General features: G+C 33.3%; 1 protein-coding gene across 1 annotated transcript; it reads left to right on the top strand.

The window, feature by feature from the left end:
* Nucleotides 1-1,491: 1,491 nt before the first annotated feature.
* LOC120077780 (aconitate hydratase, cytoplasmic) lies at nt 1,492-9,253 on the top strand. The gene is made up of 20 exons (XM_039031800.2): nt 1,492-2,058; nt 2,428-2,532; nt 2,657-2,817; nt 2,905-2,997; nt 3,423-3,608; nt 3,793-3,954; nt 4,064-4,208; nt 4,295-4,437; nt 4,521-4,577; nt 4,695-4,774; nt 4,879-4,954; nt 5,097-5,282; nt 5,485-5,552; nt 6,050-6,168; nt 6,323-6,444; nt 7,315-7,413; nt 7,498-7,977; nt 8,413-8,511; nt 8,614-8,856; nt 8,962-9,253. The coding sequence occupies exons 1-20, from the start codon at nt 1,791-1,793 to the stop codon at nt 9,028-9,030; spliced, it is 2,961 nt and encodes a 986-aa protein (XP_038887728.1). The 5' UTR covers nt 1,492-1,790; the 3' UTR covers nt 9,031-9,253.
* The last annotated feature ends 6,349 nt before the right edge of the window (nt 9,254-15,602 follow it).

Genomic DNA, 15,602 nt, shown 5'->3' with positions numbered 1-15,602 from the left:
ATATTTAGTAAAAAATCGAGCTTAAAAGTATAAATTTTGGAACATAGGACCAAATTAAAAAAATATCAAATGTCAATGATAAAATTATAGCATTTTGAGAAGGACTAGATTGAAATTAGACTTAAAACTTAACAACTAAATGTGTAATATTTTTAAATTTATGGATTAAATCAAAATCAGGTCTAAAATCTCGAGATAAAAATGTTTTTTTTCCAATATTAATTATTATATTTAGAAAGGAAAGTGATAATACGTGGCTCCTGTAGGTATTTACAAATCCCCAAATCTTACAGATTATGGGGAGAACCGTATCCCTCTCAATTACACACACAATTATTCCAAATTTGCCCAATTGACTGAGCCCTCTGCTAAAACTTCCCCAACTTGGCCCATCATTTAAAATTACATAACAGAAATTGAAAAGAAATTCCTTCCATGTGGCCACCTTCATTTTTCTTATGGTGTACCTCCACTCAAACTCCGCCATCTCATATTATAGAAAAAAATAAAAGAGAATAAGAAAATAAAAGTCTACCTTCACATACCAAGTGGACACTTCCAATAAATTGCTACCGAGCCCTTAATAATTTATTATTGACCAAATTATTCTTTCCCAATTAAAATACCTCCATTCCAGCACACATTTATAAAACACAATAGTGGTTGACGACGATCGAAAATATATATAATAAGTAAATAAATAAAATAAATAAAGTGGCTGATAACGTTTTCAATTATATTAAAAAACTACAGTGTATTTTCTTTTAATATTTATCTTAGTAAAGGTTTAGGGATCATAATTTTTTAACTTTTATTAAATTGGACCTAAAACTTATATTATATTTTACTATTTTCAATGAAAATTTCAAAAATTACGACAATTATTCACGATTAGGTAGATAAAAAAAATGATATAACTTGTCACATTAGGTAAAAAATTATAGAAGTTCAAAATATAAATTTGATCTCTCTAATTTAGGTCGCATTCGATTATAGTTATTGTAATTTCAATTTTAGTATTTGTATTTTGAATAAAACTTAAAATTAATCCATACTATTAATTTATCGTAAACTCCTTGAAAGATATTCAGTCCATAATAGGATATGTTTGTATTGATTTTCTAAATGTTGATGTGTGAATTGGGTTTAGAATGTCGTGACAGTTTGATTCGTATTTGTTAAACTCCGTGACATTATCTATAGTTAACGTTAAAGGGAGGATTATGAGAAGCCAATCCTATAGTGCAAGAGACTAGAGAATTATTTTTAACTAATTTAGAGAAAAAATTAACTTCAAATAAAAAGTAAGAATTAAAATTTAAATTTATTGAGAAGAAAAAGAGTAAATAAAAACTTTAGAAGGAGGTGGACTAAAATAAAATAAAATAAAATAAAATAAAAGGATGAAAAATGATATTTTGACTATTCAATTAATCAAAAGGACCCCTAATGATCCCGACATTAAAAGGAAGGGCCAATTTGAAATTGGATGAACGGGAATGGTGAACACAGTGGATCTCACAGTAGAGGAGTATTTCCCTTGTCCTTCTTGATGGCTCTTAACTTTACCCGCCAGATGAGTTCTTTCCAAGAAGAAAGTGGCACGCAGCCCTAAGTTTCATTCTCTTTTCCAATTTCCACACGCCCCTCCCCCTTTCTTGTCTTCCCTCTCCCTGAGAACGACGACCACCATTTCTTCTTCCCATAATCACTTCCATTTTCAGGCTCAATCCCCAATCTTTATCCCATAACTTTCTTCTTATCCTCATCCTGATCGTCATTCATATATAATGGCTTCGGCCTCAGCGTCTGCGCTGCTCAGAGCTTCAAGAACGAGGCTATTTTCGCCTTCTTTTTGCTCCAGAGCTTTTCCCTCTGGTTCTTCTCCCAAGCCTTCCTTCGCTTCTACTTACAGATCTCTCTCTGCTTCCTCTGCCTTTCGATCGGTTCTTCGCTGGAGCCACCGTGTCGATTGGCGTTCTCCTCTCAGTCTTCGTGCTCAGATCAGAGCCACTGCTCCCGCGATTGAACGTCTTCACCGCAAGTTCTCTTCCATGGGTATGACCAAGAAGATTTACCTTTATTATTGTTGTTGTTGTTGTTGTTGTTATTCCATTTTGTGTAAAACGATCTGTTCTGGATGTAATTTTTCGGTCACGATGTTTTTTGTATGGATTATGGAATACTTCTGTTGTTGTCACTGATGTATGCGAGGCAATATAGTTATTTCGCTTTGATGAACAATTAACGAAAATAGGATAGAATTTAGACGTAGTCTAATACGCCTGTCTCTTTCTGGTTGTACTTTTAATTTATATGGTTTCTGAGGGTTACATATGTTGTGAGGATGAAATTTGATGCTGCGAGTAATGTTGTATTTTGTTTTGTACGTTAGTCTTATTCTGATAAGCATTGTTGTGGTTTTAGCTGCTGAAAATCCTTTCAAGGAGAATTTAACGAGTCTTCCTAAGCCTGGAGGTGGAGAATTTGGGAAGTATTACAGTCTACCGTCTTTGAATGATCCGAGAATTGGTAACTTTTTCGAACTTAATATGGCAGAAGGAATTTTGTTTATTAGTTTTCTACAAAGCCATTCTCGTGCCTTGGTTTTGCTTAATGTGAATACTCATTGTTATTTTGCGTTTATGGTTGACAGATAAGTTGCCTTACTCCATCAGAATATTACTCGAATCTGCAATTCGAAACTGTGATAATTTCCAAGTGAAAAAGGAAGATGTCGAGAAAATTATTGATTGGGAAAATAGCTCCCCAAAACAAGTTGAAATTCCTTTCAAACCTGCTCGTGTCTTACTTCAGGTACTGTTTGGTAGATTCTGAGATTTTCATGGATGGTTTGTCATTATTTTTCAAAATTTCCCCTCCCTAATACTTCGATGATCCCAGGATTTTACCGGGGTGCCAGCGGTTGTTGATCTTGCTTGTATGCGTGATGCCATGAACAAACTGGGTAGTGATTCCAATAAAATAAATCCCCTGGTATGTTTTTACTTCTTAAAAACCTTTATACTTTTGGTCGGTGGTAAATATGTGTTTTATCTGTGTGGGGTGTGAACACCGTTGATTTAATTCACTGCTTTTACTAAGGTTCCACATCTTGTTTTGATAGCCAAGATGTGAGAATTATGATGAGATGTTTCATGGTGATATTCAATTATTATTGAGAATGTAATATTTGATGAACACTTGCTCTTTTATTCCTGATTGTCATCATAATTCATAAATTTTTCTTGAGCACTTAAAGGGTGGTATATATGCTGTAGTCACGATCTCTTCTTTTCAAGTTATCAATTATTTCGTTACAATATACATCTTCATGCATGTAGATATCCCTAACCATCCAAATTTATGACATCTATGGTTCTTTCGATAATTTCTAACTGGCATGAGCATCTGTCATGTAGGTTCCCGTAGACCTTGTGATCGATCATTCAGTTCAAGTTGATGTAGCTAGATCAGAAAATGCAGTTCAGGCCAATATGGAGCTTGAATTCCAAAGGAACAAGGAAAGATTTGCTTTCCTAAAATGGGGGTCTAATGCATTCCAGAATATGCTGGTTGTTCCTCCTGGGTCTGGTATTGTGCATCAGGTAACCCATTATTTGAATTGAGCTAGAAGGTTCTGGAGTCTAAAATTTTACTTTTGAGGTGTTCTGTCTCTTAACAAGACCAGGTTAATTCAACATTTTCTTTTTGGTGGAAAAACTATTATCGAGTGAAATGAAAAAAGGTGAATTCATGCTAGTATTTAAAATTTTACTTCTAATGTTGCAGGTCAATCTGGAATATCTTGGAAGAGTGGTTTTCAACACCAGTGGCCTGCTCTACCCTGATAGTGTTGTTGGAACTGATTCTCACACAACAATGATTGATGGTTTGGGGGTTGCTGGTTGGGGTGTTGGAGGTATTGAGGCAGAGGCTGCGATGCTTGGACAGGTAATTAAGTTCTGGCCTATTGTTTTCTTTTATAAACTTACATTTTGCTGTGTTATTTTGAAAGCTTGTGTTGAGTTCTATACTAAAGTTTGAATTTTGTAATTGATAGCCAATGAGCATGGTATTGCCTGGTGTTGTTGGGTTCAAGTTATCTGGAAAGTTACGAAATGGGGTCACTGCTACGGACTTGGTTTTGACTGTGACACAAATGTTGCGGAAGCATGGCGTTGTTGGCAAATTTGTTGAGTTCTATGGTAATTGAAACCTATACCTTGTCATTGGCTGTTTGACCCAATTTCACTTTTCAGCTCATAGCTTTTGTATGTGTATGTGATTCTAGGGGATGGCATGGAGGAACTATCGTTAGCTGACCGAGCTACGATCGCAAATATGTCTCCTGAGTATGGTGCAACGATGGGCTTCTTTCCGGTGGATCATGTTACCTTGCAATATCTCAAGCTAACTGGAAGAAGTGATGAAACCGTGGGTGTTATGTTAGTGCATTGATTAATAAGTTGTATAGAAGAAGTGAAATTCTGTGTAACTTGTTTGTTTTTTGACCATAGGTGTCAATGATTGAAGCTTATCTCCGGGCAAATAAAATGTTTGTGGACTATAATGAGGTAAAGTCCTACATATTAGTTTTCTTATTGCTGTTATGCGCGTGTTTACCTTCTGGTCATCTGAATTTTAGATGTAGCAGTACTGATCTCTTATGTTTGGTTGTGTTTGTTGTTCAGCCTCAACAAGAAAGAGTGTATTCATCTTACCTACAATTAGACCTTGCAGATGTCGAGCCATGCATTTCAGGACCAAAAAGGTATGGATCTTAGCTCCTTTGTCAATATCTTCTCTGCCCTTCATGTTTATATCTGAATCTTTCGTAGTCTTATTGTTTCTGATGTTGAATCTGTTATGTCACAGACCTCATGATCGTGTGCCTTTGAAGGAGATGAAGTCTGATTGGCATGCTTGCCTTGATAACAAAGTTGGGTTTAAGGTATGTGTATTACTTTTTCTATTACATATGGTGTGAAGCTAATATGTATATTATAACATTTTTTTCTAAAAAAATTGACACAGAGTCTTAACATAAATTTTGTTCATTCTATAAATATTTTCAATTCTTGCTTCAATTCTAGGGATTTGCTATACCAAAAGAAGCACAGGAAAAAGTGGCGAAGTTTTCATTCCATGGACAGCCAGCTGAGCTTAAACATGGCAGTGTTGTTATTGCAGCCATAACAAGCTGTACCAATACGTCAAACCCTAGTGTTATGTTAGGGGCTGCTCTTGTAGCGAAAAAGGCTTGTGAACTTGGTTTACAGGTACTCATGAACAAGGGAGTTCACTTCATTTAAGAGACCCCTCTAGTATCCCTTTCCCTTCCTTTTTCAGTGTTTTATGGTTTCTTCTTCAAACATTGCAATTTTGGCTTTTATCATTCTACTTTTATCCCTTTTTGGCCTGGCTTGAGGGGTGAAATTATAGTCTTAGCATGTTGATCATGCCTTCTTAACGTTACAACAGGTCAAGCCATGGGTGAAAACAAGTCTTGCACCAGGTTCTGGAGTTGTGACAAAATACTTGCTGAAGAGGTAATTGGTTATCAAACCTAGTTGTTATACATCAATCATCTATTCTAGTAACATTCATTTTTCTCATTTCTTGGATCCCCTATTTTTTTCCCCTAAGAAGAAAAGAACAATTGAAACATGTTTAATAATTGTTTTTTTCCTTCCTTTGTTTCAAAAAATAAAATGTTCTCCAAAATCTAAGGTTAAAAAAACAAAAATTTACTTAAAAACAAAATATTCAAAACTTTGTAATTTCAATTTATGGTGACATCTTCTTTGCCTTTTATAAATAAAAATGATGAAAAGAACTATTAAGGAGGGAGGCTTGCCTTTTAGATATCAACAAAAACACGTTTGTTTTTAATTAAAAAAAAATCAAGGAATGAAATATTACCAACTGATCTTTTAGCTTTTATTTTAAAAGGATAGAATCGTTGGCATTTTCATCTATTAAAAATATACCTTGCTTTTGTTACCCAAAAAACAAAAAGTAATAAGGCTGTATTTGATTGATGCAGTGGACTACAGCCATATCTAAATCAGCAGGGCTTCCATATAGTTGGCTATGGTTGTACAACCTGTATCGGGAATTCTGGGGATCTGGATGAATCAGTATCTGCTGCTATATCTGAGAACGGTAATTTTAGAATGTGAAAAATTGAATAGATCATGTAATCAGGGGATGTGATTGTTTTATAAAACGGGCTGACTTTACTCATTAAATAAGATTTGATAAGAATATGCTGTTTCATATTCGCCTTAATTCTAATTTTCGTAAGGACTTTTTGCAGATATTGTTGCAGCTGCTGTGCTCTCTGGGAACCGGAATTTTGAGGGTCGTGTTCATCCACTGACCAGAGCAAACTACCTTGCTTCACCTCCCTTGGTTGTAGCTTATGCCTTGGCTGGCACGGTATGCACTGGCAGTTTTTATATCTACTTTTTCTGGTTGATTTTGAGCTGTGGAATGATAAAATGTTTTGGGTACTGTTTTGGTTCCTTTGGTTAAATTTAATTTTAAGCTAGATTTCAGAGAGGTAGTGGTATGAAAGTTGCCAAAATGTTCTCGCCCAACGTTTTCTTAGTTTTAATTCTACTTTTGTAGTTTAACTTAAGGTGGAGGATCGTCAGTTGAAAATAAGATGATGTCCTTTTTGCACGAGGCCTTAACCTCAGCATGGCTTAACAGTAGATTTTGTGGTTTGTGGCCTTCTGATTTGTAGTTTATCTAGTTATTTTGGCAAAGGACTGTTTTTGCAATGCCATTCTGTTTCAATACTAGGCTACTTTTGGTGGTAAATTCAGCTTAATTAGTGCATTGCTTGTGATGCTCTTTGTCGATTTATAGATAATACGTAAAGTAATTTCTTAACCATTGGAAGGTGATTTAGCCATTTAGGGGGTCATGTCACCTTGTCTTGTTTCTTTATCTTGTAATTACTTTAGATCGTTTTCTAAAAATAAAAGTACTCTCTCGCAACTTTTTTAATCATTCCAAATGGATGGTGTTCTTTTGACCTCCCTGGGACTGATTTGGGCGATGTCTGGTGTCACGACAGTTCCTTTTCAACTCTTAATGTTGATATACATTTTTTTGAGCAAGAACTTTAGGATTTAGGGTTTCTGTGGGTCACCTTCTCGCAGTTGGTAAAAAAACTATTGAGTTGAAGTGTGTCACAAGCTTGAATCATATTTTGCAATAATTGGGTGGAAACCTTGAATTATGTGGCTCTAATCTGGTACTATTTTGTCAAACATGAGATAAATTGAATGAATTTTCCAGGTTGATATCGACTTTGAGAAGGAACCAATTGGAAAAGGGAAGGATGGAAAGGATGTCTATTTCAGAGATATCTGGCCTTCTACAGAAGAAATAGCCGAGGTGAATGGTTTTTATTTTGTTAAAGTGCTATGAATTACGTTTTAAGTGGAAATAGGGATTTAACTGGTTTAAAATATGTATTAGGTTGTTCAATCTAGTGTATTGCCCGACATGTTCAGAAGTACTTATGAATCAATTACTAAAGGAAACCCAATGTGGAACCAACTTTCAGTACCTGATGGCACCCTGTACTCATGGGACCCCAAGTCCACCTATATTCATGAGCCACCCTACTTCAAGAATATGACCATGGACTCCCCGGGACCACATGGCGTTAAGGATGCTTACTGCCTATTGAACTTTGGAGATAGTATCACTACAGACCACATTTCCCCTGCAGGAAGCATCCACAAGGACAGTCCTGCGGCAAAATACCTTCTTGAGCGTGGAGTGGATCGCAAGGATTTCAATTCTTATGGAAGTAGGCGAGGAAATGATGAGGTGATGGCAAGGGGTACGTTTGCCAACATCCGCCTTGTTAACAAGCTTTTGAATGGTGAAGTGGGCCCGAAGACCGTTCATGTTCCCACCGGAGAGAAACTTTATGTCTTTGAAGCAGCAGAAGTAAGTATCTTAGTTCTCATATTCGCATAATGTTTATTAAAAAATAGTATATGCATGCTCTTCCTCATCAGTTCTCTGTTTGTTTTCTTTAATTGTCCTCAAAGTGACCTTAGCTTGCAAGTAGACGATTGTTTGTTTCTGTGGCTCTTCTTCTTACGTCCGCTTTTGTTTTTAATGGAGTGATGAAAAGAACAGCAGTAAAATAGTGGTTGAGCATTAATTTTGGAAGGAATGTTGAAAATTTTTTAGCTGTAGAACTCATAATTCCATAGGAAGAACAGTTTATGAACTTGCCATAACTGCAGCGTTCCCATCTCATGTGATATATATATATATATATTGTCGTTTCACCTTTCAATGTAATAGTTGATTTAGAATATCTGTGCACCATTTTTTTAGTGATGACTTGTTCTTGTGATCTATTTTCTGTTTCAGAGATACAAGTCAGCTGGTCAAGACACCATTGTGCTGGCTGGGGCTGAGTATGGAAGTGGAAGCTCTCGGGATTGGGCTGCCAAGGGCCCAATGTTGTTGGTGAGTGTAACTAATTTCTATTCCATGAGAAATCTATTTTTCAGTTTTTATTTTCGTTCGTGGGACGTGCATTGACGATGTTTTCTACTTAATTGGCACCAGGGAGTTAAAGCAGTTATTGCGAAAAGCTTTGAGAGAATTCATCGTAGTAACTTGGTAGGAATGGGTATCATTCCACTATGTTTCAAGTCTGGTGAGGATGCCGATTCACTTGGATTGACTGGACATGAGCGTTACTCAATTGACCTTCCGAACAACATCAGTGAGATAAGGCCTGGCCAAGACGTGACCGTCACCACTGATTCTGGCAAATCTTTCACCTGCACTGTTCGCTTTGACACTGAGGTAATTTCATTTTCTTTTTCTTTCACTTCATCATCAGCTTGAAATGATTTCTTCTTCCCTACCCGCAACACAGAATTTTCCCCTAATTTCGATTCCTCTGTATAGGTGGAGCTGGCCTATTTCAACCATGGTGGTATCCTTCCATACGTTATTAGGAATCTCATTAAGCAATGAGGAACATGTGGAGTTTCTTATTTAGCAGCAGCAGCAGGGGCCTTGGGCGCTTACTCGTCCTTTTCTTATTCCCCATTTTCGTTAATAAGGAAATAGAAAATCCCTGGTGGGACTCAATTTTTTGAATAGAGAGCGATCTATAAGCAGGTTTGCCTGTCTTGAGAACTGGCGAGTTGTATTTATTTCAATTGTAATGATTATTCTCATCTGGCAGTATTTATCCTGTCGCTGTTTCATCTCGCCCTTTTTATTGTGGTATTTTATCTGGCATCCACTTTGTCAGGGATAATAAAAATGAAGGTTACACCGATGCAATTACTCGAATATATTTGATGGATTAAGATAAATATTGGAAAACTACTTTTTAGTTTTTCTAGTTCAAGAGCTACAATTTTTAGTTGGCATTATAAAAATGAAGTTGTAGCTGATGAAAGAGCTCCTCTGGGTTACTGGATATGGTTTATCTTTGATTACAGATAGCTCTCCGAATTCAAATCCTAAAACACATCTCACGAATCAAAATATTTCTTTATTCATCACACTTTTCCATGCACCATCAACAAACTTACCAAGTCTATGTCTGTGGGCCATCTCTCGTTTACCACAGCTTGAATGGACCTTGAAAGTTACTTTCGATTCCACTCTTTATTCTAAATCGCATTGCACTACTAGCCTTGTAGATTTGATCATGATGGGGGAATGGGAACATAAATAAACGGGTGAATGCTGGAGTAAGAATCTGAATAAACAAAAAATTATCAACTATTCTCCTGTATAGTTTTAATTATATTCTTGAAGTTTCAGTTATGAAGATTGATTTTTTATTTTTTTCAAAATCACCCGTGAAGATTTCTTTTTCTTCAAAAAGTATGCATATTTATGTATCGTTGAAGTAAACAAAAGAGATGTGAAGTTGAAAGGAGGAAGATGACAACAAAAGATGGTTTATAATTTTCATTTTTCCCAGAAAGGGTTTAGATTTGTTTAATATATACTTTTTCGTCTATGAATTTGAAGACAAAAAAAATTAGAAAAGTTGGAGGTAATAATTGAGTATTTTTTTTTAGACTTTAACTTGATAAATGACACCGATTTCATTATGGATTTTGTTTGCTTAGAATACAAATGTATTTCATGTGTTCCAAAAGAGGGAGAAAGAAACTATTATTTTTCTTTTAACAGAAGAATAGAGGATCTTCAAATTGAAGTATAGAATTCCACTTTATTGTTGATATTGAAGATTAATTACATTTATTTTGGAAAGAGAAATCAATTCGATAAGATTTCTTGATGAAAGTAGAACAAACAATCAAATCTCTTGCTCAAACTTTTTTCCCTTTATCTTTTAATAAAAAGGAGACGTTATTGGAAAACGTGAATTGCATTCTCCACTTTTTCTTTTCTTTTCTTTTAACGGGAATAACAGTGTTTCCACGCTAAAAAAATATTATCATATCATGTGATTTATTCTACAAAAAGTTGTCAATTCCATTTTCATTTATTAATCTACATCATTTTTCTTTTAAACTTTTTTAGAAAATGGTTATTTTTAATCTAAAATGTTTCTGAATGGACTAAACTAACATTTTTTTTAAGTTCCTTGTTTAAATGCTTTTAATTTTACCTTTACCTAACATAAATTTTAAGATTCAATTTCACTTCTTAACTTTAAACGTTAATTTTCGAATTTATTTATATCACACTTTTGGCAAATTCCAACCCATATTTGTTGTAGTTTTGCATTTTTTTTTTAAATAAAAAAAATTTGGAAAGAAGGTTTCATTGAGAGGTAGAGGTTGTCTTTATTTTTAATTATTATTATTTCTTACCAATGTCATTTTGGATCTTGGGTCTTGGGTCCCCATGAAGAAGAGTCATCTTGGGTCCCTACTATAGAAATCCCAAGCCACTTAGAACAACAAATGCCGTATAGTTAGACTAGCCACTTGGAGGACGCAAGGTACCTCCATAAACACGCATCACAAATGGTAATAACAGCATACCAAGTAACTCTTCAAATTATCAGACAACTCTTCAAATCTTACGTGTCGACAGATTATGTGCTCTAAAGTGACGGATCCAATGAAGTCCAAACTTCAATATCTTTGGGAAAATAAGGGAAGGAATTGGATGCAACAGATTTAATATATTCTAGCCCTTAGTGAAAGTGCATCATGTGATGTGACCAATTTCTTAACTAATTTACTCAATTATGATCTCCATGTTACCGTTTTCGTTTTAAAAGATATCTGGTCACCGCTCAGTGTATAAATTACCAATAAATTTTCTCCCTTTCTATTCGTAGTTTAGCATTAGGATTCTTGTGTTCAACAGTAGCATAATATAAATTAAATAACTACAGTAAGATTCAGTAACGCCAAAAGAATAATAGAATTCATGTATTTGTATACCATGTCTGTTGAAATTATTCTGATATAAACAAGAGAAATTTTGTTGTTAGTAATATAAAAAAAATTATTGTTAGTCTACCTAAAGAATTAGTGCTTGATTTGACACCAATAAATAGAGACTTCTAGCTAAACTGAGCCTAATCAGTGATAATTGACATATATTTTTTAAATTGATTAAGAAAGAAAAGTCACAAACTTTCAGATTTATAATTTCCTCGATAGTATGGAAAATTCAAAATTTAGGGTGTGTTCGGAATGCATTTTCAAGTTTTTAATTTAAAAAATAAGTTATTCTGAAAAATTTGGAGTATTTGACAATTACTCAGAATAGTTTCTAAGTATATTTTCAATAAGTTTTGTCAAAAATATTTAAATAAAAATGAATTATTTGAAAAACACTTTTTTTCAAGTCAATCCAATCAGGCTCTTAGTTTCTTCTCTTGCAACCTTCCAATCTTTATCTACATGTTCTTCAACTTTTAGAACTTCTATAAACAACCACGAGACAAAAAAAATATTGCCAACTTAAGTAAATGATTCCAAAACCAATCATGATAGATTATCATTCAAAAGTAGTTCAAGATAAAGAGTTAGATCAAGAAGAGTTCACAACAGTAAAATAAATTTTTATACTATACACATTGAATTAAAATGTATAATTAGTTGTAAAAGATTTTTTTGGGAGTATCTTATTCTATAATTCAATTTTATAAATGGTTTTTTTTTCATATATATAATAATTTATATATTTTTTGAGGATTTTCAAAAATAGAAAAATAAATAAAATTATTTATACAACATAACAAAATTTTAATTTCTTTAATAGAGATTGATAGAAGTCTATCAGTGTTTTTTTACTATTTCTGTAAATAGTTTGACATTTTTTCTATTTTTGAAAATTTCTCATTTTTTCTTATTTTAAACTTTTATGTGACCCATGAAACAAGTTATATATTAGGGCATGTTTGGATCGACTAAGAAAAATGTTATTGAAAAAGTTATTTTCATTTAAACACTTTTTATTGAAAAATTTTTAAAATAAAACACTGATGTGTAGGGTGTCCAAAAACCTTGATAACCTAAAAAAACCAATCAATCAAGCTTAATATGTGCGGTTTGAGTTGGATTATCAACTCATTTAAGTTGGGTCGAGTTTAAATAAATAAATTTTTTTGGATTGGGTTGGTTCATAGGTTCACTTAATCCAAAACTAACTTGAACTTATTATTACCTTTAAAATATTTATTGATTTACTTCTAAGACAACTATATATATATATTTATTTTAATTTTATTTGATTCTAATATTTGTTTTTGATAACTTATTCTTCAACAACTCCTAAAAATAGTATGTTTGACACTTTTATAAAAAAACATTTTATGATATAAATTCATTGTTAATCTTAATTCAATCTATGAAAAATAATTAAATTAAATTTTTATATATTAACATTTTATTTTTTTTAGAATAAAAATTAAAATAGATGATCCAAATAACTCCAACCAACTCAACCCAAATGTTTTATGGTTGAGTTGGATTAGGTTCATTTTTTAATAAGGATTATTTGGGTTGAAAAAACTAACAATAAATAATTTCAACCTAGGGTTGGCAACGGGGTCGGGACGGAGTAGGGGAATCCCCATCCCCGCCCCTGTCCCCTCCATTTGAAAACGGGGACGGAGATTCCTTGGGGAAACGGGTCGCGGGGAACCATCCCCATTTTTTTTTTATATATATATATATATATATATATAAATTAACCGGGGACGGGGATCGGGCGAGAATACCCTCCATGTCTCCGTCCCATCCCTAACTAGGGACCCTGAATTCCCGATTTGATCCCATCTCGGGTCAAACCAGAGCTCTAATTTATCAATAAAAATTTAAAATATATCAACGATGTATTAAATAGAAAATGAATAATACAAAAATATATTAGATAAGTTTGGAAAATGGAACTTTAAAGAATTTTATATTGAGTAGCATAAGAATATGAGAGTTTGAAAGACAACAAATTAAAGGGTCTTACTCATGATGTGCCAATTGATTGGCCACATTCTTCAAAAAAAGATTAAATGATAAGACTCCTTTGCTAATTAATTGGTCCATCCACACCGAGGCCGAGCCAATATTCAACCGTACATGCAAAATTGCCGTTCAACCATACATCATTAATCACCCTAATCAATTCTCCCACCCTTTCGTGGATTTTATGGGCAGATTTCAACTATTGGCGTGTCCAATTTTCGTCTTCTTCTCCACTGTTTCCACTTTTAATTTCGTCCGTCAAAGTCACCATCATTATTTATTACCTGTCAACCTCATCAACAAAAATTGTGAGTTATTAAAACCACATTTTTTTATCCATTCAAGACTAATCCTAAAAATCAGTAATATTTGATCTTATCTTATCTTATGTTCTATCTGAGGCACTCGCTGTGTTATATTATAAGTATCGAAAAAAACATATATTTTATGATTTTTTTTGAAATGGTCACATGTTCGGTCGTTTCATATTATTTTTATGATATTATGAAAAATGTTACTGTACTATATCACATTCTCACCATCATAATCAAATGAAAGGTAATTATCCTATGTACAATTTCAATTCCAAATATACTATCCATATTATATAAAAATAAACTGTATATGTGAAATAATAAAGTTAAGTTAGCAAGATACAATATATACATACAATATACCAATTAGTAATTGGGATAATTACCTTCAATATATATACATACAATATACAATATACCAATTTATTGAGCAGCAATATGAAATGTATTTTATTGGTATGTTTTATAGATTGAAGAAAATTAGAATTATTATAATTTTTGAAAAGAATATATGAAAAATAATCTATTATGTTCTACAAATTGAGAAAAAAAATTGAGATTGTCCAGTTTATGTCATAAATGATTTGAGAACATACGTGTATATTTAAAAATTAATCAACAATAGCAAAACATAAAACTAAAAAAATGAAAGAATGAAATAAAAAACAAACAGAAAAAAATAAAACTAATCTCATTCACAAAAAACTGCATCAAATCCCCAACTCAACTCTGCACAACAAACACAGACAATAATTACCAACTCAACTCAACTCTGCAAACAAGCACAAACAATTTAACTCTCCAGATAATAATTACCAACTCAACTTAACTCAACTCTCTACTTTTATCACACACCAAACACACCCTTAGAGTCACCGTCACAATACAACTAGTAATATTTTATAAAATATACCAACTAGAAATTACAGAATATCTCAAATTTGTATTAAATGATCTTTGATAGAACATACAATTTTTAGATCATCATGTTATGAAATTAACAATCAAATAAAACAGAAAACGTAAATAAAGAATAAATTGACGTAGAAATTTACATGATTCGTTAGTAGTGTGTTAATTATATACATTGTGTTCATTTTGGTTTATGTATTTTTTTTTTTGTTCATTCTGGTCTCTCTCTATATTTTTTATGTTCATTTTGGTTTCTATACTTTTTCTAAATTCATTTTGATCTCTATAATTTTAACTTTGGTTCATTTTGGTCCTTCTATACTTTCAAAATGTTCATGCTTGCCCCTGTAATTTAAACAACGATTATTTTTAGTCCTTTCATTTTCATTTGAAAAATATTTAGGTTCATTTAGGCATCATCTATCTTTGTGCATCCTACCAGTTAAAGTGTGAAGTTGTCGTTTGAAGAGGTATACGATGGGACGGTAAATGATAGTAGTCAAAAGCTAGACGCTAATGCCAACAAGTAGACGATAGTGTCAAGTGGTAGACGATAGCATTTAAAGGAGGTAGACGATAGCGTCAAGTGATAGACGATAGCGTTTAGAGGAGGTAAACGATAACATCTGAAGGAGGTAGACGATAGCGTATAGACGATAGTATTTAAAGGAGGTAGACGATAGCGTCAAGTGATAGATGATGTCGTGTAGACAATAACGTCAAGAGGTAGATGATAGTATCAAACAAAGGTAAACGACAGTTTTAGCTAGGTAGACGATAATGCAGAAGGTACACGACAGTGGCGGGCCAACCTTTCCTTTATATTTTCTTGTATTTTGAAATGTACATAGGTGTTCTATTTATACAACATGGAATCCCTAATTTGGGAATGCAAGAATAACTCAAC

The sequence above is a fragment of the Benincasa hispida genome, chromosome 5 (assembly GCF_027475165.1).
Source record: "Benincasa hispida cultivar pf3 chromosome 5, pf3_genome.v1.1, whole genome shotgun sequence".
NCBI classification, from domain to species: domain Eukaryota; kingdom Viridiplantae; phylum Streptophyta; class Magnoliopsida; order Cucurbitales; family Cucurbitaceae; genus Benincasa; species Benincasa hispida.
This window is presented reverse-complemented; position numbering and strand designations above follow the sequence as displayed.